General features: G+C 39.0%; 1 protein-coding gene across 3 annotated transcripts in view; it reads right to left on the bottom strand.

The window, feature by feature from the left end:
* Positions 1 to 23299, bottom strand: part of mast2 (microtubule associated serine/threonine kinase 2) — a 202361-nt gene that overhangs the window by 148936 nt on the left and 30126 nt on the right. For 2 of the 3 annotated variants that reach the window (XM_042417282.1, XM_042417283.1), the window contains exons 2-3: positions 15232 to 15382; positions 11769 to 11965 (exon numbers count right to left, since the gene is read on the bottom strand). In XM_042417282.1, the coding sequence (XP_042273216.1) occupies positions 11769 to 11965; positions 15232 to 15382 (348 nt within the window). Of the gene's footprint in view, positions 1 to 11768; positions 11966 to 12813; positions 12856 to 15231; positions 15383 to 23299 lie in introns of all 3 variants that reach the window. The other variant, XM_042417281.1, reaches the window with a different exon arrangement.

Below are 23299 nucleotides of genomic sequence, written 5' to 3'. Positions count from 1 at the left end.
GTGATCACACTCTGCCTCCGTTTATTTATGCTGTCCATCACTGAGCTGCTCTTTGCCTTCCATCCGTCCCTCCTGCATAATATTTTCCATCTCATCACGGGATGCTCCACTGGAGTTGTCTGCTGAGGTGTGAGTTATGAGACGGGGAAGTCAAACCTGTAACCCCCCTCCCACCCACCCACCCACCTGGCTTCCTCTCTGCCCTTCACACATCTGACAGAGGAAACCAATAAAACAAACCTCGGCTCACGTTTATGAAAGTTTTCAGCTGGAGGCAGATCGGAGTCTTTTGTTGAGCTGCAACTAACAAACGTTATCTGTTATCTCTCAAATATTCACTGATACATTTTCAGTGTATCGACGTCAGGTTGTGACGGAGTGTGAAGTACTGAACTCTGTGAAAAGGCTCCATACAGACTATGTACTTTTCTGTTACAAACTTAGCAAATATCAAAACTCTGAGAAGACATTTTTTGTGAAAATCTGGAACTTTTCAAGCACTACTCAGCCTTTGCTATGAGATTTAAAAATGGAAAGCATCCACGGAGTCTGAGCTGACATGAGATACATGTCAGACAAGGCAGTGAATGACCTAAAAATAACTTTTGATGCCAGTAAAGTATCTATCTTGTGTGTTACTTATGCTGTTTAAAATGTTAATGGCGCAATATTTAACACTAGAAATTCATGGGAAGTTTTGATTCAGTTGGTCTTTGATGCAGAAATAAACAAAAGCTGCTTCTCATTTCTCGAAAGCGACGGTTCTGCAGTTTAAACTTCCTCAAACCAAATAAAGAGCAGGACAGAGTCGCTGCTGTTAGCTTAACATCTGATCTAGTATCATCCAGGACCGACTTCCATACAGCGGGATGTTCCAGTCCTGAACGAGGCTTCTTCTAACGTCACCGGTAACCCCCCAAAAAATAACAGAGTCAGCTAATAATATGTGAACTCTTAGCGTTGAAAGGTCTTAAGCTAGTTAGCCAGACATGCTAAAGTTTGCAGTTTATGTTGGAGGAGATAAACTCAGTTTTTAATCTACTTTTGCTCATGTTTTTGGTTTTGGAGAGCCTAAAAGACATCACCCTCCAAACTTGTCAACTTTAAATGTCGAGCATCGCTCTTACTAGAGCCCAGTATACAATTTGTACTCCTCTTCCTAGTTACGGTTGCTAAGCTGCGATTGAACAATTGCTGTTTAGCAATTAGGAGTTTAGCAAATGATCAATTGATCATCACTTGAAAAATGAGTGTATCTCTGGTGTTTGGATGGTAATTATGTATCACAGATGTTTGATAATGATTATTAAGTTTCAGTCATTACCACGGTTATGCAGATGACACACAATTATATATATATATCTCCATTTTGCCAGAAGACTTTGTTTCTTAAAGTGCTATTTTACAGATCTGAGGAAAATATGTTAAACTAAATGAACAAAAACTAGAGATTATATTTGGCAGATCAAAAGCAGGAAGAAACAAATATGACTACATATGAATTCTGCATGATTATTAAAGAGATGATAAAAAATTATCATCCAGCTTTTTACAGACTTCTCCGGGGAATTTATCACTACACTTCTAAAAAAAAAAAAAACCCATGAAACATCTTAGACCCTTCACAACCTCGCGGGACGTTCTGGTGTATTTCCCGAGAAGCGTCGTCGTCTGAAGAGAAGTAGTTCATTACTGAAAGCTCTCTCTCTCTCTCTCCGCTGCGTCTCCTTCTCTACTGCGGAGTCCAAGTTCAAACAAGGACACTGCAGTCGTGTGTGGATGCCGAGCTGAGCGGACTCATCCCTCACCTGGACCTCGGTTACCGTTCGCCTGCCAGCTCGGCTCTCCTCTGTCTTCAACCGACACACGGAGTGACTGTTCCTAAGCTTAAGCCTCTCTCCTTTCTCAACTCAAAGAGGATCAAGAGATGAAAGCAGAGAGAAAGGATAGAGAGAGTGAAGCGAAGACAGAGAGACACTTAATATAAAGGGAATTTTTTTAAAAATGTAGCTACAATACAGGGAAAAAGGTAAAAGATAATAGGAAAAGTGGGTATAAAAAGACAAAAAATGTTAATATCAGGTAAGTTAAGGTCTAAATGTAAAGGTAAAACTTTAAAGCCCTGTCTAATAGCTAAGGGGATTATACTGTAAAGAGGAATGCGAGGAATGTCTCATCTATATGGGAGCTCTCTCTTATAGATTAACACACACATTCACTCCTTTAATCTGAGCCCGAAGGACGCAGGAGGCTTAGCCGTGGTCATATACGTAACGTGTCTGCACGCCGAACGAAAGCGGATGGTATTAGTGAGGATGATGATGATGATGGTGGTGGTGATGATGATGATTAGGGACAGATTTCAACTGGAATGACTTAATCAGTGGTTCTTATATTTGGCAAAGAGGCTTTTATAGAATAGCAACCATGGCAACACCGGTCCACTATTTTTGCTTCAGTCATTTGAATAAATCATTTGAAGGCTTGGTTCATACACACACACACACACACACACACACACACACTGAATGATGTCAGGGACTATTCCTTCAGGAGCAGGGCTGCAACTAACGAGTGTTTTCATTATCGATTAAATCTGCCGATTATTTCTCAATCGTTTTGTCTATAAAATGTCAGGAAAGAGTGAAAAATGCAAGTTATAATGTAACTTAGAGCCCGAGATGACGTCTTCAAATGTCTTGTTTGTTTTATCTGATCAACAGTCCAAAATAAAGTAGGACACATAAAAGTTTAAAATCTTCTCATTTGAGAAGCATCAACTACCAAATGTTTGTCGTTTTTCTTTAAATAAAATGATTAAAAAGCTTATTCGTTTATCAAAATAGCGGTAGATTCATTTTCTGTCAAACTACTGATAGATTCATCGATTAATCGTTGCAGCTCTACTCGCGAAAAAGCTTTTATGGTCCACAGTAAAGTCAGTGGATTATCTTGAGAAACAGATTCTCTTCTAAATTAATTTATTTGATGTTTTGAGTAACACAATCGGTTTTGGGATGGAGGCTGAAACCTGGACAAATATCCGGATTGTTAGACGCCAGTAGAAGTTTGTGACAAATATGTTTTTTTGGTAATTTGGGTGAATTTACCCTTTAAGCAGACTGAGTTTTCTCCTCGACTAGAAAACATCTAATTTCTCTTTAACTTCTCATGAAGATCAGACTTTATCTCATATCTACACAACCTGTTATTTAAGAACAGGGGTTTTAAGATGCAGCAAGTCACATTATCATAAAATAAAAGATCAAATCATGAAGGATTTATAGATCGTAGATAGATAACAGCTGCTCAATCTCCATCACTCAGTTGTGTTCATGTTACGATGCTGTTGAAGGTGTTCAAGACTCCAGATGTGCAAAAGTTTACACTGAATGTCTGGTCAGCTCTGTAATTAATCTTAATTATTCTTTCATCAGACAGTTTATACTGTTTTTAAGGGAAGTTCTTGTACAGCTGGTTGTATTTAAACATCATTTAACATTTGAGAACTTCAGATTTCTTTTGTTAAAGTAAGGGTTATGTGGAAAAATGTGTTTATGTCATGTATTTCTCAAAGTAAAGTATCAAAAAAAGTATTGTTTAAGCCAATAATCAGTATCAATAATCAGGTTCAGTCTTGTTTCAGCTCTAGTATGTAAGTTTAAATGATACAAACTAGTAGATTTGTGTTTTTTTGGTGTCTCAAGGAAGAAGATAAAGTAGTAAAAGTGTGTGCATACTGTATATCTGACGTGTGTGTTTCTGTGTGTGTGTGTGTGTGTGTGTGTGTGTGTGTGTGTGTGTGTGTGTGTGTGTGTGTGTGTCCTGCTCTCTCTCTGCAGGTGAAGTCAGAGCTGTACAGGAACACAGTTTCCTCCTTTAGCCATGAATCATTTTCATGACAAGGACAGCTGAGTCTGCTGCAAGATGAAGAGATGTGTGTGTATGTGTATGTGTGTATGTGTGTGTGTGTGTGTGTGTGTATGTGTGTGTGTGTGTGTGTGTGTGTGCGTGAGAAAATAAGCAAGAGAGAGACATCATGAAGATATGCAGGGAGGAGATAAGCACACAAACAGACACCCTGTTCTCTCTCTTTTTCGGTTCACCATCTCCTCTGAGAGAGTCCAGCCTTCAGCATGAGTCATCGCCGCCGCAGCATCAACCCTCAGAGCGCTTTACAGTCTGCTGCTGCTGCGCTTTTATAACCAGGAAACAACTCCGGGTCATTTTGCGGTGAGAAAGAAACACACAGACTGTTTTTTTTTCCTGGTTTTGATTTGTTACAGAATGAACAACATGATGTTAGCACTGCAGCTAATAAAGAGGTAAAGGTACGGACTGCAGACACTTTACATTAGTTGCTATTTACAACACCGACCAGCAGGAGGCGTCTGAGAGCAAAGTGGAGCCAAATAAATACACTTAAATTGTGAAAGAGACGTCTGTAAATCAGCGGATACATTTTTTTGAGCATCATAACCTCCGCAAAATGACTCGTCTCACTTTAAGAATTTAATCCGTTCAGTTCGATTACATTTCAAAAGTCTAGAAGAGCCGCACGATTGAATTGTTTTATCGACATTCAAGTTAGCTTGAGGGCTAAACAGGAAGTAGCCGACTCGGCCGGCTTGTTCTGTGGGCTCAATAGATGCAGAAGAAGTTTCTTGGCTTCATTCGCCACTGAGCAACTTTCACAGGAATGAACGCGGCCCCGCCTCCAACGCTGCGTCCAGCTCTCTTTATACGTCTGTGATTTACAACTGATATGTTTTTATCAAACTGTTGCGTAAGTTTCAAGCGAATTTCTGAAATTTTGTCCCAAAAAAAAAATCTGTTTCCACTCAAGATTAGATGCTTGTTTTTTTAAAATAAATGACTCCTCTGCTCCACCTAGAAACTGGGGATGATGTGGTTGTGTGCAAATCATTTTATTGGTCTTCTTGGTGAAACGGAGGCCAAGACCAACAGAACATGACTGTTTTGTTTATCACAGAGGAGGCAGGAGTAGATACTGCAACGCCAAGGTCTCTTCAACCATCAGCAAATCTAGATTTTGGCTATAAAAACACCATTTTTTCAGCCATTCATAGTTTCCTCAACTCTTTCCATTAGGTTGACTGTTCTGATTTAAGTCGTAAATATCAAACAATGGTGAGAACTTGATGGGAACAACTGGGAAGACAAAAACAAACACCAGTTTCTCATCATTTATGTTAGTTATTTCCAAATCTAAGATATAATCAGTATTGCTTCTGTGGGTTAGGGTTAGGGTTTAGGGTTAGGGTTAGGGTTTAGGGTTAGGGTTTAGGGTTAGGGTTAAGGTTAAGGTTAAGGTTTAGGGTTTGGGTTTAGGGTTAGGGGTTAGGGTTAGGGTTAGGGTTTGGGTTTAGGGTTAGGGTTTAGGGTTAAGGTTTGGGGTTAGGGTTTAGGGTTAGGGTTTGGGTTAGGGTTTAGGGTTAGGGTTAGGGTTTGGGTTTAGGGTTAGGGTTAAGGTTTAGGGTTTAGGGTTAGGGTTTAGGGTTAGGGTTTGGGTTAGGGTTTAGGGTTTAGGGTTAGGGTTTAGGGTTAGGGTTTAGGTTTAGGGTTTGGGTTTAGGGTTTAGGGTTTAGGGTTAGGGTTTAGGGTTAGGGTTTAGGGTTTAGAGTCAGGGTTTAGGGTTAGGGTTTGGGGTTAGGGTTAGGGTTAGGGTTTAGGGTTAGGGTCTAGGGTTTAGGGTTAGGGTTTAGGGTCAGGGTTAGGGTTTAGGGTTAGGGTCTAGGGTTTAGGGGTTAGGGTTTAGAGTTAGGGTTTAGGGTTAGGGTTTGGGTTTTTCTGCAGAGTCTGACGAGCTGTTAAAGCGGCCGTCATCATCATTGTCTCCGTCAGTCACAGCAGAGGAGGCAAAGTAACGAGCGCAGTAATTATTCAACATGTTCTCATGTATATTTAAGCAGCAGCTGCGTCAGCTTGTTCCCCCCACAGCTCCGACATACCAGCAGGGATGATGAGGTCACCGAGGCCGAGGCCTGACGCCTGCAGACAGCAGGTTTACTTCACAAAGAGCTGCCTGTGTGTCTGTATGAGGAGTGATCTGCTTATTACAGGCTTCATTTATCTCTTTCATGCACATATTGTGGAGGACAGTTTGTTTTATTCTAGGTATCAATCAGGTTAAACAAGATAAGTTAATTTGTGAGCTTTAGAGGTGTTGGTAGGCATCACTTTGGACAGAGCTGTGCTAGCTGTTCATGCTAAGCTAAGCTAACCACATGCTGACTCCTGCTCCATGCAACAAAGTAAAACAGACGAAAACCAGCCACCCACAAAAATAAATATAGTTTATATACCTAATTTAATATCTGAAAGAAATGTTTATGCACTTTTACATATAAATACCATAAATATTTTGAGGAAGAAAAGAGTAAAAATGAGAGAAAGTACAATAAATAAATACAATAAAATCATCTTGGTGTATTTATAGCGTCTCACTTTGTCCTGTGTGATATATGAATCTTTATGTGCGAACTAAACCCACAGACATGAGATTCTTTTCATCAAGATCCTTTTATTTAAATTTAAAATCTTAGAAAAATTGTATTTTTTTCGGTTGAGATTATCAATTTTGTAAAATTATTATACAAGAATCCTGCAGCTAAGATTTATACTAATAACTAATAAACCACTGTCTCTGGAGTTTACATTGCAGAGGGAAACAATCATCATTTACTCTGGTAACAACCACAACTAGAACCACAAGGTGTCAGTTTAGGTGAACATCAATATAAACTTAATTTATATGCTGATGATCTTTTTACATATTTAATGTACTTGAAAAAATCAATTACACCGCCTTTGTTTTTGTCTTATATTATGAAATTAATACAGTGAAAACCGTATTTCCCCAAATTACTGAATTATTAATTTGCATGAAAATACAGTTTAAAGCAACCAGTTCAGTCTGAGCCTCAGGACAGGAAGACAGATCTCTTTGTTTACTGTCTGGCAGTGACTGGCGGAGGGTCATTCTCTGTGGCGAGATAAACAAAACAACAAATTTCATTCACCTGAATCAGGATATGATGTGTCTGTTCTCATCTATCCGCCTCCCTCGCTGCCAAAAAGTCTGACATGAAAAACCAAAAAAAAAAAACACAGAGCACGAGCTGCAACAATACAGCAGCACGCCACTTTCATGTTCAGCCCTGTATTCCCCTTCCAGCACAGCCTTTCATATATTTTTTTTTTCTCTACAAACAAAATGCTAATAATATGCTAATCTGATTCTGTGAGCTACTGCAAAGTTTATATTTTCAGTGAAGCTCAAGGAGACTTTGTTACAAGGAGGATAAAAATTCTTTCCTTTTTCAAATACCGTGTCTGTCCGTGTATTGTCCAGGTGACGAGCACTTAGGAGCACCTTTAATGGGAAGCACAACAACAAAAAACACACATACACCACCTGGCACTTTCCGAGGTTACCAGGCAATACTTGGTTGTTAGTATGAGAACACACACACACACACGCACTTTCGCAGAAGAAGTGTGTCAGAAAGAGAGAGGAAGCTCGAGCCTCGTCCATTAGTCGAGAGGTAAACACCATCTGGACGTCCATGAATGTTTTCCTCAACACACACACACACACACACACTGAGAGACATATTAACAACAGAGGTGCTAACAAATCTCACACACACACACACACACAAACACCCCGAGGGAGGAAGTTTTTTCAGCCCATTAACATCCACAACACCCGAGAGACAAACACTAATCTTCAACCTGCAGCAGCATTAAAGACTGATGAGCGATGAAGCCGTCGCCTCTCAACTAGAGACGGTTAATATGTCACAGTTAACTGTTTATCGGCTATTTTTATTATAAAGAATTGTGATATTTTTGATGTCTAAACAAGAAAATGTTTTTTATCTTGGGAACCAAAAATTGAAATTCAATGTGTCCCAGATACAAAAACCACCATAATATCTGCTTTATTCTACGATCAATAAAGGCAGAACTTTTCATTTAAATAGTTTGTTAATGAGCCTACAAGAGTATAAATACACACTATGTATTATTCTAAGATACCTCTGAGGGAAACTGCAGATAATTTAAAAATGTTTTTATGTAAGTTTTAAGCTTTTTCCTGGAAGAACTTCTTCACCTCGTATTGGGAGTCATATCAATTTATTGCTTTTAAAGCTTTCATTACTTATTATCATTCAAAGCAAAATAACTATAGTAGATAATAGGGATGTGCAGAGATCCCAGTATTTGTATTTGTATCTGTATTTGTTGAGGCAGCAAAATTATTTGTATTTGTATTTGTATTTGAATGAAAGTGGAAAGAGGCTTAAAAATCCAGTGTTTGTTTTTAAAAAAAAGTGTTACAATAAGTGTTCATGAATAAACTACCTTACGAAGGAGGTCCCCACATCGGGTCTTGAACTGGAGTCTCCAAGATCATAGACGACTGCGCTGACAGACCTCTAACTATTTATACACCCATAACACACAGACAGCACACTGTGTAACATGTAGTAGAACTTCAAAGGTGATTCTTGCTTTGCACTTTTCATTTATTGCCTATTTTTTTTACAACCTAACTTTGAGGAAAGGAGAAGGGGAACAACAGGTTATGGAGAGTATCTTGGGAACACTTTGCTTGTGTCAGTAGCTCAGCTTTATCTCTGGGGAACAACAAATACTTTTTAAATATTTGTATGAAACAAATATTCGTATAAAACCCACTTATTTGTGCTTTGCCAAATAATGTATTTGTATTCGGGCACACCCCTAGTAGATATACTGCAGATGTTAGAATATCATGACCCACTTTGTGTTGGGATCCATCATTTAGGAAAAACAGTTGGACTTCCATATAAGTGCAATATTAAGGAACTGAACCACAATCTGACAGGAGATTGTGTTTATGTCATTTATGTCTGAAAAAAAGGACTTCTGGGTATCAAAATTCACTTTGTTTGTTTTTTTTCCTCAGTATCGTGTCACTCTGTTCTCAACATGTAATATCACTGTCACGGATAGTGTTACTACTTATGTACATAATCCCTGATAAATATCAGTACAACTGTCACAAATAGGTAACCAACCAGGAAAAAGGTGTGACTACGGCTTTCTTTTTAAATGACACGACAATTAAACACCAGTTAAGTGTGAAATTGCAAAAAATGTCGCAGCACAAACACTGAACAAAAAGTGGAAAAATAAAAATATCATACTGTGTGTTATACAAATATAAGACACAAAGCCTGGAGGCGAGAAGAGAAGAAAAGGGTGAAAAAAACATGAGAGCTGAGCCAGAGGGGGCTCAGGTGTTCTACCTTAAATCCTAATGCAAGTCAATTCAGACCACGAGATGGAGCTTTAAACCCCCCCCGTAATATAAAAACTCTGACAGGCGTGACCCTGAGGAACAACACCGCACTGAAAATATAATGTGCATGAACTGCATGTTTACTAAGAAACAGCATGGAACAGGTTGAGAGAGACAGAGAGAAATAGAGAGAGAGAGAGAGAGAGAGAGGAGTCAGCCAAGAAAAAGGAAAACATTAATAAACTTGCCCTAGAGAAATATAATAACCTGTGATTATTTGCTCAGCTAGAATAACTCTGCGGATCATATTTTTCTGTTTTAAATCCGGACTACAATTTCCTGCTGGCTACATCGACCGATCCCTCACACAGAGAGAGAAGAGCTGAAGAGAGACAGAAAAAAAAAGTCATTATGAAACCGTTCAAACAGGCCAAAATAAACTACAGACGCAACTTGTTTTAGCTTAATGGATTTTAGCCTAACTGACACTCACCACAGATGGGTGGTCCTTTAGCCAGCTCGCCCACAGAGACATTAATAGAGATATATTTTTATCCCTGGCACAGTCTTTACTGACATTATGTTGCAGAGGCCTGTTGAGATCTGCTAAACATGTAACTCTTATTTTAATATGTTTTATGGAGTTTACGAGGCTGTAAAAGAAAACACACACACACACACCCAGAGTGATCTCCAGAAACATTTCAGATGTTCAGAAACAACTGTGGGCGTGTGAGTAGAGTGCAGCATGAATAAAAATAAAATCACAGCTTATACAAATCATACATAAATAAAGTACATCCAGAGTCGCCGTGATCTCTTCTACACGTTAAACGCTGCTGCCCTCTGCTGGAGGCTTCGCGTCGCCTCAACTGCAGGTTTGTGTTAAAAGGAGTCATGGATCAGGTTATCAGGATTATTTTTGGATCCTCATCCTGAACATGAACAGGATGTCTAATAATCTTCTTGACAGTGAGGATTTGCTTGCTTTTTTATCACTATATACTACATTCATTGGCATTTTTTGAATGGTGACAGATATCTGCAACAATTTTATAGATTATACAATAATTAAAATAATAACCAACAGATTGACTGACAACTCTGCAGCTCCAGAGTTTAGATACAGTCTATAAAAAACTTATTTAAAGAGAGAAATTTGTTTAAAAAGCAGTAACCCAAAGTTATAAAGTCTTTGGTGTTTTTTGGAAATATTGGAAAACAGCTCAAGCTCCAGATCTGAGAGACTGTGTAAATGCAAAATATCTGTGCTTAACAGATTAAAAGGCAGCTCAGAGGATGTTTTTTTGGTCTCATGTAAAGATTAATGCCTGTTTAGACTTAAAGCAGCAGGCAAAAGTCTTCTTGTACATTAAAGGTGCTTTGTACAAACCTTTTCTTTTACAAAACCAATATAAACTGAAATTCCCAACAAGAAATAACAATAAAACTCTCATACATACAAAAGAAGCTGCAGCATGATTCCTGCTGTAATTCCTTCTACAACCAGCAGGGGTCAGAGTTGAACACAAGAACACACACAGTCAGAGTGATGATGCACACTCACACTGCAGAGCAGGATTCATCTGGACCACAGTCATACGGGGGTCAACGCTGCACCGAGCTACATCACGACCCGTCACACTCACAACCAAACACACACTTACACGGCTGTACACGAACAAAAAAGTACACACCACACAAACTGCCATTTCTGCTCCATTTCCTCCGCTCAGCAGCGAGCAAACAAACGTGTGTGTGTGTGTGCGTGCATTGTGTGTGTGTGTGTGTGTGTGTGTGTGTGTGTAAAAGCCTGAGTCATCGTCGGTCTGCCTCCCTGCTCTCGGCTGGCAGAGGTTTCAGTCTAACAGACGGCATCGATATGGAGCCAGACTGACTCACAGTGAGTCTGCAGATTATCAGACAATCTGACGACGTTTATTAACCGTATCGACCCGAATATCAATCGATATTTTATATTCTGGATGAAAAAGTGGAGGTCGTCCTCTATTAAGCTCCTACAGAGAGTGTTGCTATGGTAGCGAGTTTCTCTTCTTCTTTCTGTTTATAGTGAGTCTGGTCCAGCTCAGTTTAACCTGCAGGAGCGTCTGGAGGTTCATGTAATGTGTTTTTCTGCTGCAGGGGGAAATAAATTCATGACAAACCAGAAAAACGAGTCCAAAGAGTCTTCTGATGTCTTTACTGCAGAAGCCGATCGGAGTCCAAATAATCTGTCAAAACGGCTCTAAAAGTCACACAGACGGTCTGAAAAATACTAAAATAACGTCCAAGAACGTGACGGGAGAGAGCGTGAGTGTGTGACTGAGGGGGGGTGAGGGGTCGGCTTATATTCGGGTCAATACGGTTCTTTATTAGAAGACCAAACAACTTTAAGTGCAATACTTAAATTATGCAGCACAGTGTCGGTCGTGAGGTGAATAATGTTTGTACTGACCAGTCCGGTGAGAGATGGAGCAGACTGTCCCAGCGTCTGGCTCCTCATGCGGACCAGGTTGTTTTCTCCTCCTCCTCCTCCTCCTGCAGACGCTCCTCCAGTGGCCCCGAGTCCTCCGAAGCCTCCGGAGGGCCCCTGCCAGGCCAGCTGACTCACCCCGGTGTGCAGGCTGCTGGATAGAGGCAGCAGCTGCTTACCTGAGGGAGGAAGGAAGACAGAAGAGACTCAACTCAAACCCAAACAACCTGCTTTTTAAATCTTCACATGTAGCTGCAGCTCGACCGACAGAATCACCTGCGGACCTGCGGTTTAATGACTCATCAGCAGATCTGAATCAGACGTTCTGGGTCTAAAACCCCCGAAGAACTGGAGGACGTTAAACTGTCTCAGTGCTCATATTAATCATTTCCTCAAGAGAGGAAGAAGAACATCTTCATATCTGTGATGCTGTTTCACCTGAGATAACATTATCATAGAGCTGGGTGATATAGCTGAAAAATGTATCATAAAATGTTTCCTTTCAGTTGATATTGATAATTATTGATAATTTTTAATGACCTATTTTTAATAAAGAGCACACAGGTAATCATTTTAATGTTAACACAACATTGATTTATCAAACATTTCGTCACCGTCTGCACTTATTTTCTCGCTGTTTCTGTTGTTGTGTCACATGACGACAACCCAACAACACGCCTGTTAAATGATCAGCTGTTTGCATGTCTTTCATATTAAGCTCTATCATCAACTGATATGATTGGCTTTCATGGCAGTTTGCATTTAATACATTTATCAAAGTCTTTTCTTATTGCTATTGATAAACTGTCGCTATCATTTTATCACCCAGGTCTGTATTATCATAGTGATTATTCTGCATATTATGAAACATTGCAGATTGGTGCAGGATTAAAAGCACAAGAGACGACCTCTGCAGTTGTCAGGAAACAATGGACGACCTCCGGTGACACCGGCGCTGTGTGAATGGAGGTTAACACAACTAAACTGATGAGTCATCTGTTCAGACTGTTTACATCCTGTCACTTACAGCAGTTACTAAACCATCTTCTGTTCTCTTCTGGAATTACTGCTGTGAAAAAAATTAATTACAAGAAAATATTTATTAACAAACAAGGTAAATTAAGTTTATTTTAAAGGGCCAGTGTGTAGGATTTAGTGGCATCTAGCATCCCGTCACCCTCTCCTCTCAAGCATGTAGGAGAACCTACGGTGGCCACGAAAAACGCAAAAGGTCCACTCTAGATCCAGTGTTTGGTTTGTCCGTTCTGGGCTACTGTAGAAACATGGCGGGCTCCGTGGGAGAGGACCTGCTCCCTCTGTAGATATAAAGGCTCATTCTAACCCGGGGATTCCACCGGGCCCGTGGCTCCGCCCTCCCTATTCCTCCGGGAGCGTGTCAGAAGCAGAGCGTCTTCTCTGCGGGGAAGCCATCTGCCGTTTAAAGTCAGTTGCACTCCTACTATAGTAATTACAGCAGCCTAGTCAAAGCTGATAAAGTGCCCTACGGCTACCGTAATTACTGCAGTAGCAGGGCAACTAAACTGCTAAATTTTGTTAACTTGCGTTGGAGCCGGAAAGCCGGTGGAATTTAGGGGTAAGGTAACGAAAACACAGCGATTCTTATTTTCAGGTGATTATACACTAATTAAAACATATTTATTAGTATTATATTCCATTTCTGCCAGTAGATGTCCTTAAATCCTGCACACTGGTCCTTTAAAATAAAGCATAATGCTTCTCAGTGAACATGTGTTTATCTAGATATTAACTAGACTTGGATACTTTGTGTGATATTTGTAGAAGATGTGATGAGACTTTGGTTTTTGGGAGGCATCTTTTATAAAATATTTGGACTGAAATGATTAAATTCCCACAAAGAAGAAATTCTGTTTTTGAGTTTAGAGAAACACTTTGGAGCAGAAAAGGTTTATGAGCATTATGTTTCAAAGACTGATATTTTATACACAATGATTTTAGGAAAGTATTACATACACACCAACAAACTTACTTGTATTCAAAGCTAATTTTCATATAAATCTGGGTACCATGAAACTTCATCAGAACTGCAAGGCCATAAAAACCGTGTGTATATGTATAAAACTGTCTTCTCTTTGTGAGGTCTGCGTTGGACGGCTGTTATTCTGTTTTGTCTGTATCCTTATTGTAGAATCCATTTTGTAAATTAAAGGATTTATACCATGTCAGGGTCAAAGATTTAGCAGCTGCTGACTGCTGTGATCTGCGTCTATGATGCAGCTTCATAAGTCTCAAGTCGAGTTGAATGAAGAAAAGTAAAGAAACTCAGCTCCAGCAGCAGCAACTACTGTAAAATCCTTGCAATATTAATACATGTGACATGTTTTAGGGCTTTTATTGAGAGAAAAATGTGAGATTTTGAGAATAAAGTCATAATTTCTTGAGAATTGTGATTGTATGAGAAAAAAATCATAAAATTATAAGAGCAGATTTGTACTTTCATATTACAAGAATACATTTGCAATTTTACAAAAAAATGTAAAAATCATTAATTGTAATGTACATAAAGGTTTGTTTATATGAATATTCTGTCAAAAAATGAAACATTTTCCTCAAAATACTACGACTTAGTTTCATTATATTATGACTTTTCTCAATAAAATGGAACCTTATGCTCTTAAAATTTGGATTTTATCTTAAAACTACAATTTTATCTGGTAAAATTATGACTTTTTGTCATAATTTGTAAAAAATTTACAACTTTATACTCCTAATATTGTGACTTCTTGTGTGAACAGTACAATTTTTTACTTAAAATATTGCAACATTATTCTCTAAATCTAAGATATTTTACAAGAATTACAAGAATACATTACAAGAATACATTTGCAATTTTACAAAAAACATAATGTTTAAAAAACTATTAATTGTAATGTACAGACAGGTTGTTTATCTGAATATTCTGTCAAAAAATGAAACATTTTACTAAAAATACTACGACTTAGTCTCATTATATTATGACTTTTCTCAAAAAAATGGAACATTATGATCTTAATATTCAGATTTTTATAAAACTACAATGTTATCTAATAAAATTATGTCTTTTTGTCATAATTTGTAAAAAAAATTACAACTTTATACTCCTAGTGTTGTGACTTTTTGTACGAAAAGTACAACTTTTTACCTAAAATATTACAACATTATTCTCTAAATCTAAGATATTTTCCCCCTCAAGATTTGTGGAAATTCACTCTTTAAAATTCAAAAACTTTATTTGTTCTCAAAGACTTAACATCTTGTGCAGTGAGAAAACTTTCACCTTACACATACAGAGATGAAAACTATGAATCACGACATCTTAATTTGAGTAACGTGTCCTGATACGATTATACATTAAGATGTAGGGAGCTCATTGTGTGTGTGTGTGTGTGTGTGTGTGTGTGTGTGTGTGTGTGTGTGTGTGTGTTACCGGTCATGGCCATGCTGCTGCGACGGGCGCGGCTCTCATCTTGGCTCAGCTGTCGGTGCAGTTTGGATTTAGTGGCGGCGGTGGCGGCGGGCGACAGGTCGGGGTTACTCAACTTCCTGAAGAGGAGAGGAGGAGGAGCCGCAAACTCCTTCTGTAGAGAGATGAAGATGGAGAAGACTCGTTAGACTCAAATATAAAGTGTCAAATCATATTTCAACACTTTATGGACACACTGATCTTCCTTCATCAATGAGGTTTTACTAACTGTAACATCAAAACACTCAAAAATGTGGCAGTTTCACAAAGAACAGTAGTGATGAAGCACAATTTGATCACTTTGTGATAGTAATTTAATAAAGGGAGGATGTCGTCTAATATGACTCAGCATTTCCTGTATCATGTACAATAATGCTGCATTTTTGATGTCCTCTATCATATAATTACTGCTGAAACAAGGTAAATGAATATCTTTGGGTTTTAGATTCCTGGTTAGACAAAACAAAATGCTGAAGACGTCACTTTCTCACTATTTTAGGATGTTTTATTGCCAATTAAGCAATAAAATAATTGTCAGACTAATCAATAAAGAAAGCAATCAGTAGTCATAATGCTGTAGAATCAGTTAATGTGAGGATACCCCACTGAGCAAACACTCACTTACTTATTTTACATTAATCAGCGTCTCATTAGCTGGTTTGCATCCGAATTCAGTGCAAATTTTAAACCAAATTTCCTGAATATCTACAAAATCAAAATTCTAATTACAGCGCGTTTCCATCCACTGCAGCTTTGTGAATATTTGGAATTATTTTTTCAGTCGGGAACATTAAACCATCGCAGAAGAAGCAGCAGGATGACGACGAAACAAACATCAAATGGTGAAAAACATACTTAATATGTTTGTTTTAAGCATTAATTTGAGGAGCGTTAAAGCCTCATGAACACAAATTTCTGCCGGAGTTACAACAGTTTTGGTTATTTCAGATAAGAGATTGTCTGATTAAACCACGAAAACACAGTCCTAGTGAAGCTGATTAGCTGTTTTTAATTAATAAACTCTTACTGAGGGATGTTTTATTCATAGCTTTAAATTAGATTTCTGCTTATTTACTCATGAATATTTATTGTTGTAGAAAAATACTTTTGATTTTAGTCCTACACCTTGTTACTTAAAGGTGCTCTGTGGAGGTTTCTGACCTACAGCAGCACTACGGAGCAGGTTTTTATGAAGGATTTTTTCCTGTTTTGTTTATCTTGTGCACAAGGATGCACATGCATGCACGCAGGTGATGTGACACACAGTCCAGCCGATAGTTTCACACTATTCCACTGATCTACAGGTGGCTGTAATGTGCAGCAATGTGCCAGTAAAGGCAGTGAACATGGATGTAACAATGCATGCAAAAAAAAATCAGCATTGCAAATGTTTTATGAGGAAGGAAATGCACTGAACGCTTTTGTTAGAGCTCGAGGACAAACACAATGTGCTTTTGTGAGGTAAACTGTATAAAAATAGCTTTTCTTTTGTTTAAAAGAAAACTCCATAGGGCACCTTTAAGTATTATTTTAAACAGCTCCTCAATACTCCAATTAAATAGACAGATTCTTGTAATCTCTTTTTTTTTATTTTTAATTAAAAACACAAAGAATCAGCTCGGCTAAAACTGTATAAAATAAAAACGTACTGGTTGTCCTAAAAACTGGATAAAAATCCCAGAATCTTTAGTCAGACTGTGCAGTGAGAGCAGGCTGAGAGCCAAAACAAAGTCATAAAACACAGCACTAACCACATGCTGACACCACATCTCTTTCTCACATGGCCACAACACACACACACACACACACACACACACACAGGCTAATAGTAAAACCCACACACACACACTTGTCTGAACAGAAACACACACACCTGTTTTTCTCAGTTAGCAGCATTAAGAGGGACTGACACTCACACTTTCAGCCTCCGACTGACTCTTTCACCAAGCAGCTGCGGAGCGAGCGGAGCTGATGTTTAACGCAGTTTGTCAGAGTTTTAAAGAAAAAGTTTCCTCTGGACTTCCTCGATATGCTCGAGCTCTCCTCAGAGACACTCCAGAGCAAATACAGTACAGCCAACACACACACACACACACACACACACATGCAGAAAGTCTGCTTGTGGGGATTCTGGTTCAATTTTGGAAACATCAGCTGTTGCTATGGAAACAAAGCCTGCCTGGGCTAATATTCTCTCCTCCGTTGCCGGTGGACCAGCCCTTTTGACGAGACTTTTCCAGAAACATCTGGACTGCCCACGTAAACACACACACACACACACACACACACACACACAAGACTCAGCTCCCAGATGGTTGCACATATGAAAGAGCTTTAGTGAAAGCTTCCGTTAACTCGACGCCAGTAAAAAAAAAAAAAAACCCCGAACCAACCGCTCCCCCCTTAAAAAACTAGTAAAACACAGATAAACAGCTTTAAACTTTAAACCTGCATCCATTAACTAACTAACTCGGGCTGAAGTAAACCAGCTGCAACAGGCGGCCGGCTTCAGCATCATGTTAACATATGACACTAAAAGGACACGTGTTGATTCACATCATATCGGAGCGTCACGCTCACTGAGCCAGATGACAGTTTCACACTTCATCTGTTGTCATGACGGCCAGAATTCACTCTCAGGGTATTTATTCTTTTTTTTTATTTATACTTTATGCATTTTATTGGATTTTCAGATCTGGACACAGTTCTCTAGAGACACTCAGGCATACAGTATATATATATATATATATATATTCTATATTCCATGTTCAGCATCAGGTTTCATGTAGTTTTTCCTAATTCTTGTCAAACGTATTTCCTGCTTTAACTCGGTCTGTTTTTCCATTGAATATGTTTCCCCAATGATCTCAAACCGCTGCTCTTTCCCCTCGGAGCTTCGGCGCTACACAGTTTCCTTGTTACAGCTTTTTGCCGCCTGTTACAAGCAACATTTTTCCAGGTATCCGTCTCTTCTTTGTGCAGAACAGGAACATCACAGCACAGTTGTTCAGAACAGCTGTCTAATAGTTGTATTTACATCATCCCCCAGAAGCTATTTAGTTTAGTGCAACCAAACTCTCTCCCATACTTGAGTGAGTGAGTCAGTGCTGATACACACTGCGCTGTACATATTTTGTACCATTCTTTATCTAAAATGTAAATATTTAGCTTTGACTCCCGTTTGGTTTTTTTTATGTATAACCGTAGAAGGTAGAAGACTCTGCACTTCTTCTACACTGTAATATCCACATTTTCTCCTGGAAAATCCTTTAAGTCCTGCTCAAAGGTTTAATACAAGAAGACATATTAAAAGGGATAAATATCTCAGTAAAAGTTACATAATTCTGCCTTTGTCCAAAAGCCCCAAAAACCCAAACACAAGGGCTCATTGTCAGAGACGCTCAGACAATAAAATGTTTTAAACCTGCAGTGCAGAACTTTTACATATAAATGAACATCTGTTACATTCAAACCTTTGATAAACGAGTTCACACGCTGACGCTGATTAACCCACCAGATAAATCTGTGTGTATTTCACAGTAAACAGAGTTTTTAATCTGGTGTCTGGTTTGACGTTACTGCGCTGGACGGATGAACGCATACTGAGCATGCTCCATGGACAGAGCATGAGCACAGTTTTGTTTTTATTGCCGCTTGCTTGGAAATATTAACTTGGACAAGTATGATACACTGAGCACTGATAAGTAGTGTTTAATTAATGGCCAGCCCGAATCCATATCTACATTTGGACATTTTTAATGTTAGTATGCTGCTGCTGAAAAGGATCATGGGACAGAAATGCTGTAAAATAAGCAGAAAAATCTAAAAATATCATTTAAGCATGTGAGCAGAGCAGAGGAGGCGTCTCTACCTGTCCAACATGTATTATTGCATTATTATTGATTGACAGCTCAGGTTGCTATAGTGCAGCTTATGATGGGATGTCTCCTGGGAAAGAAGCTGCAGCACATTGAATATATTTGAATGCATCGTCACAGTGTGTCTTCCTCCTCCTGCAGCTCCGTGTTTAAGCAGCAGGTGGCAGGAGGACAGTAACCCACCAGACTGAGTCTTATTACCAGCAATCTGCTGATCTGAGCGTCTTTGGACAGATTGAAAACGAAATGTACTAACATGGAAGGTCAGCCATGAGGTCAGCGTATGTTTGCGCTGGACTGTGATGTATCACAGCTGTCACCGAAACAGGCACACGCAGTCGACTTCACAAGACTTCTGCTGTCAAAACACTCACACAACAACTCGGAGTATAAAAGCAGTGAAGTGACGCTGATGTAAATATTATCTCGATACACTTCACACCTCCTCACGCTCGATACGACGCCCTTTTTTCTCAAACAAATTCACATGCAAACATCCTCTAAGGTCAACAAAGACAGATAAGAAGACGCATTAAGTCAAGCAGACAGCTGTGACTGCAGCAGGTAACCTTCATCTGCAGAGAGCAAACAAACTCCTCCCGTCTGACAAAAGTCTACGGCGTAAACTTCACAAGGCCGACGTGGTTACTGTTTTGCAGGGAGGGCAGCGAGGAGGAGCGGGGTGTGTTTTATTTTCACTGCAGTGCAACATTCGGTCCACAGAACTGGGTCCAGTTAAAGGTGCAGTGTGTAGAATTTAGTGGCGTCTAAATGGACCTTAGAATGAGCGAGTCCTCTTCCACGGAGGCCGCCATGTTGCACCGCCATGTTTCTTCTATGGTAGCCCAGAACGAACAAACGAATAAACACTGGCTCTAGAGAGGGTCTTTCATGTTTCATGGCCATCGTAGGTACGTGGAAGGAGAAGGTGAGGAGGCTGTACTTGCTGCAGCTGCATCTTTTTTTAAATACCTGGCTGTAAAACACCTCACACCTCTGTTATTATTTTGTCTTTTCTCTCCTTTTCTGAACACCTGACTTTTGACGACTGGTCTTAAAACAACAGTCAGGAACCCAAATGAACATTAAAACCTGTTTTTCTTGCTGTAATCATTCCTCCTGTTCATACTGACCATTAGAAGATCCCTTCATAATGACCTTACAAAATCCACAGTCCTCCTTCTGTACAAAAAAATGTATTTAAAAGTTTAAAACTTTACAAAAAAGTAAAGTATACTAAGAAGTCTTTATTAAAAAGGTTTTGGTTAGAAATAAGACAAAAGCACGTTGGCCGCACACCGACCTTCCTAAGGGTCTGTTAGAAGGTTAATTTGATTATTAATTATTATTGTTATTATTATCTTGTATTTCAGAGGCCGTTTGAGCTAAATTACACATTTTTTTCAGCAACTTAAATTCTTGGTGCTACATTTTTCATGGTTACACCATTTAGACAATTTTGCCCTTATTCTCTCAATATTCTCTCAAAACTTAATAAAAATCAGGATTCATTTCAAGATCGGGGCCCAAAGAAAAAGATATTTTAAAGTAAATTTTAACATTATTATGACATTTTCACATTTTTTCACTTTGAATATTCAGTAATTTTGCAGTAAAGTCTATTAAATTAAAGAATCCACTCGAGAAAGATGATGAGATGAGATGAAACTCAATAAAGTGCTCAACACAGAATAACAGCAATTCAGTTTCACTTTGTTGTAAAAATGAGGAACATCAACTTTGACAAAAGGATTTTTAACAGAATGATTTGAAAGTTAATCAGGAAAACAAAAGCAGCGATCAGTTAACAGCAAACAAAACACATGATTAATGGATAGAAAATCAAATAAACATTCAGTGTTTATGTTTCTTCAGTGACACTGAAAAGGAAGTAAAACTAGTTCTTCATGATCTTCTTCTTCTTTCGTCTCATTTCAGACCCTCCTCCCTCCCCCAACGTCTCGTCTTCCAGCTTCCCTCTAGACTCGTCTTCCTGCTGCATCACATGTGGGCCGACATTCAGACAGTCGTGCCACACTTTAAATATAACACGCACATCTACGATCCATCACATCTGTCACAAACACATCAGCCTGAAAAAACCACCGAGCTCCCAGATGGGGCTCAAACGCTGAGATGCTGCAGTTAAGTGACTCAGAGCTCCGCCACCGAGAAGCGTCTGCTGTCCTTTGGTGCAGGTTAAAACTGTTTAACTCTGCTGCTTTCTGTGCAGACAGACAGACAGGCAGACAGACAGGCAGCTGTGCTACTCAGCAGATCAGTCACATAATTTGACTGCAGCTCAGGCCCACGCAGCAAAAAAAAAAAAAAAAAAAAAAAAAGAGCCTCAATCAATCTTGTGTATTGTTTTTCTGGCAGCGAAAGAAGATGACGACGATCCAAAACGTGATTTAAAAACTCTCTTGGCTCCAGAGCGGGGTCGACTGTTGACTCAACGAGCTGACGACTTAAGAAATACAGAGAAAAATGACGCCCGTTGGCCCTGCGATTGAATTTTAATGCAGCTGATGCAAAAAAGCTCACAAGCTCAGGGAGATAGATGTGTTCGGCATTACGCAGCAAAGTGCAGCATGCAGGGGAATAAGGATTAAAAACTGTCAGTGTGTTGTTCCGGGTGTGTACATCTATGAGGAAACCACCACAAGTCGGGTTGTTTTGTACAAACTCCTCTTCTGTGTGTGTGTGTGTGTGTGTGTGTGTGTGTGTGTGTGTGTGTGTGTGTGTGTGTGTGTGTGTGTGTGTGTGTGGAGGTCGACCACAGGAGAAGTGTTAAAGTGTTGCCTCAGCATCACAACAGACCACAGTGGAAGCCTGATTTCAACATTCAGCAGCTTTTTTTTCCTTCACTTTCTCTCTGTGAAAGAATATTTTCAGCTGTTCATCGCCACCAGAGGACCCGCTTCACTGTAACTGCCTGTGATTTTATCTTTTTGTGTATAAAATGTCAGAAATTAGTGAAAAACGACTGTTATAAGTTTCCAGATGTTTTTGTCCGACATGCATGACAAAAAAAATCTCATTTTAGAAGCTGAAACCTACAAATGTTTGGCCTTTTTGCTTGAAAAAAATACTAAAACAATTAATTTTCTATCAACTAATATTTGCACCTCTACATGCTACAGCCTATACAATTAATCAATTATCAAAATTGTTGCCGATTAATTTCCTGTTGATCAACTAATGGACTAATTGTTGCAGCTGTAGTGAGTACAGTGTTATAACCAAAACAACAGCATGTTTGAGCCTGTAAAAAACAGATGATAGTATATAAAAGTACATTTTAGCTCACTGGTCACCATTTTCAATATTTTGCTAGATAGTTTCTAGTTTCCATTAATGAATGAGAGGAATAAAATGTTATTTTCTGATTGTTTCATGGTGGTTACAAATAAACATGTCCACATCCCGCACCTCCACACGACCCTGCGGAGGTGTGCTGCAACACCTGATAATGGCGCCGCAGCCGCTAAATACACATCATACGTGTGTTTTGGGAGTAAGGTAAAAAGAAAACAGAATTACCATAGTTTAAATGTTTTTCTCATATGTTTTCATGTATGAAAAGGCCAAAAAATGATCACTATAAGCGGACTACTGATTACTATAAGCAAATTATTTAAACAGCATTTGTATAGGAATGATTCTGTCCCTTTTTGATCCATATAAGCGGTTGATCACTGTACTAAGAGAATCTAACTGTAGAAATTCACACCTTTGCTGGATATGTGTGAACCACAGTGAATTATTTCTCAAGCTTATTTTTTTTCTTGATATTACTGACATATATTACTGCCATGTGGGCGCGTACTTATAAAGACTGTTTTGAAATATGTCAGCTACTGAACAGACATTTTTAAATCTAGAAAACTTTGTACAACATCCATGATTGCTTGTTGTTTGTCTTCTGGGATTATTTTCCATCCACACAGTTCAAACTGTTCCTCTGGTTATTGGATTTCAGCTCTATGCAAAGACGGTAAATGATGTATATGTGCCAAATGTAATTTGCACTCTGGTGACATGATCAGTTGTTCCTTCAGGCCCCCGATGTCTCAACCGCCCTCCCGCCTCAGCAGACTGAAGGGACATCACGTTCTTACAACACTGTTTACAGTCCAAACTTCCTCCCTGAA

The sequence above is a fragment of the Thunnus maccoyii genome, chromosome 7 (genome assembly GCF_910596095.1).
Source record: "Thunnus maccoyii chromosome 7, fThuMac1.1, whole genome shotgun sequence".
NCBI lineage: Eukaryota > Metazoa > Chordata > Actinopteri > Scombriformes > Scombridae > Thunnus > Thunnus maccoyii.
The sequence above is the reverse complement of the archived record's forward strand: the minus strand, read 5'-3'. Positions and strand labels throughout refer to the sequence as shown.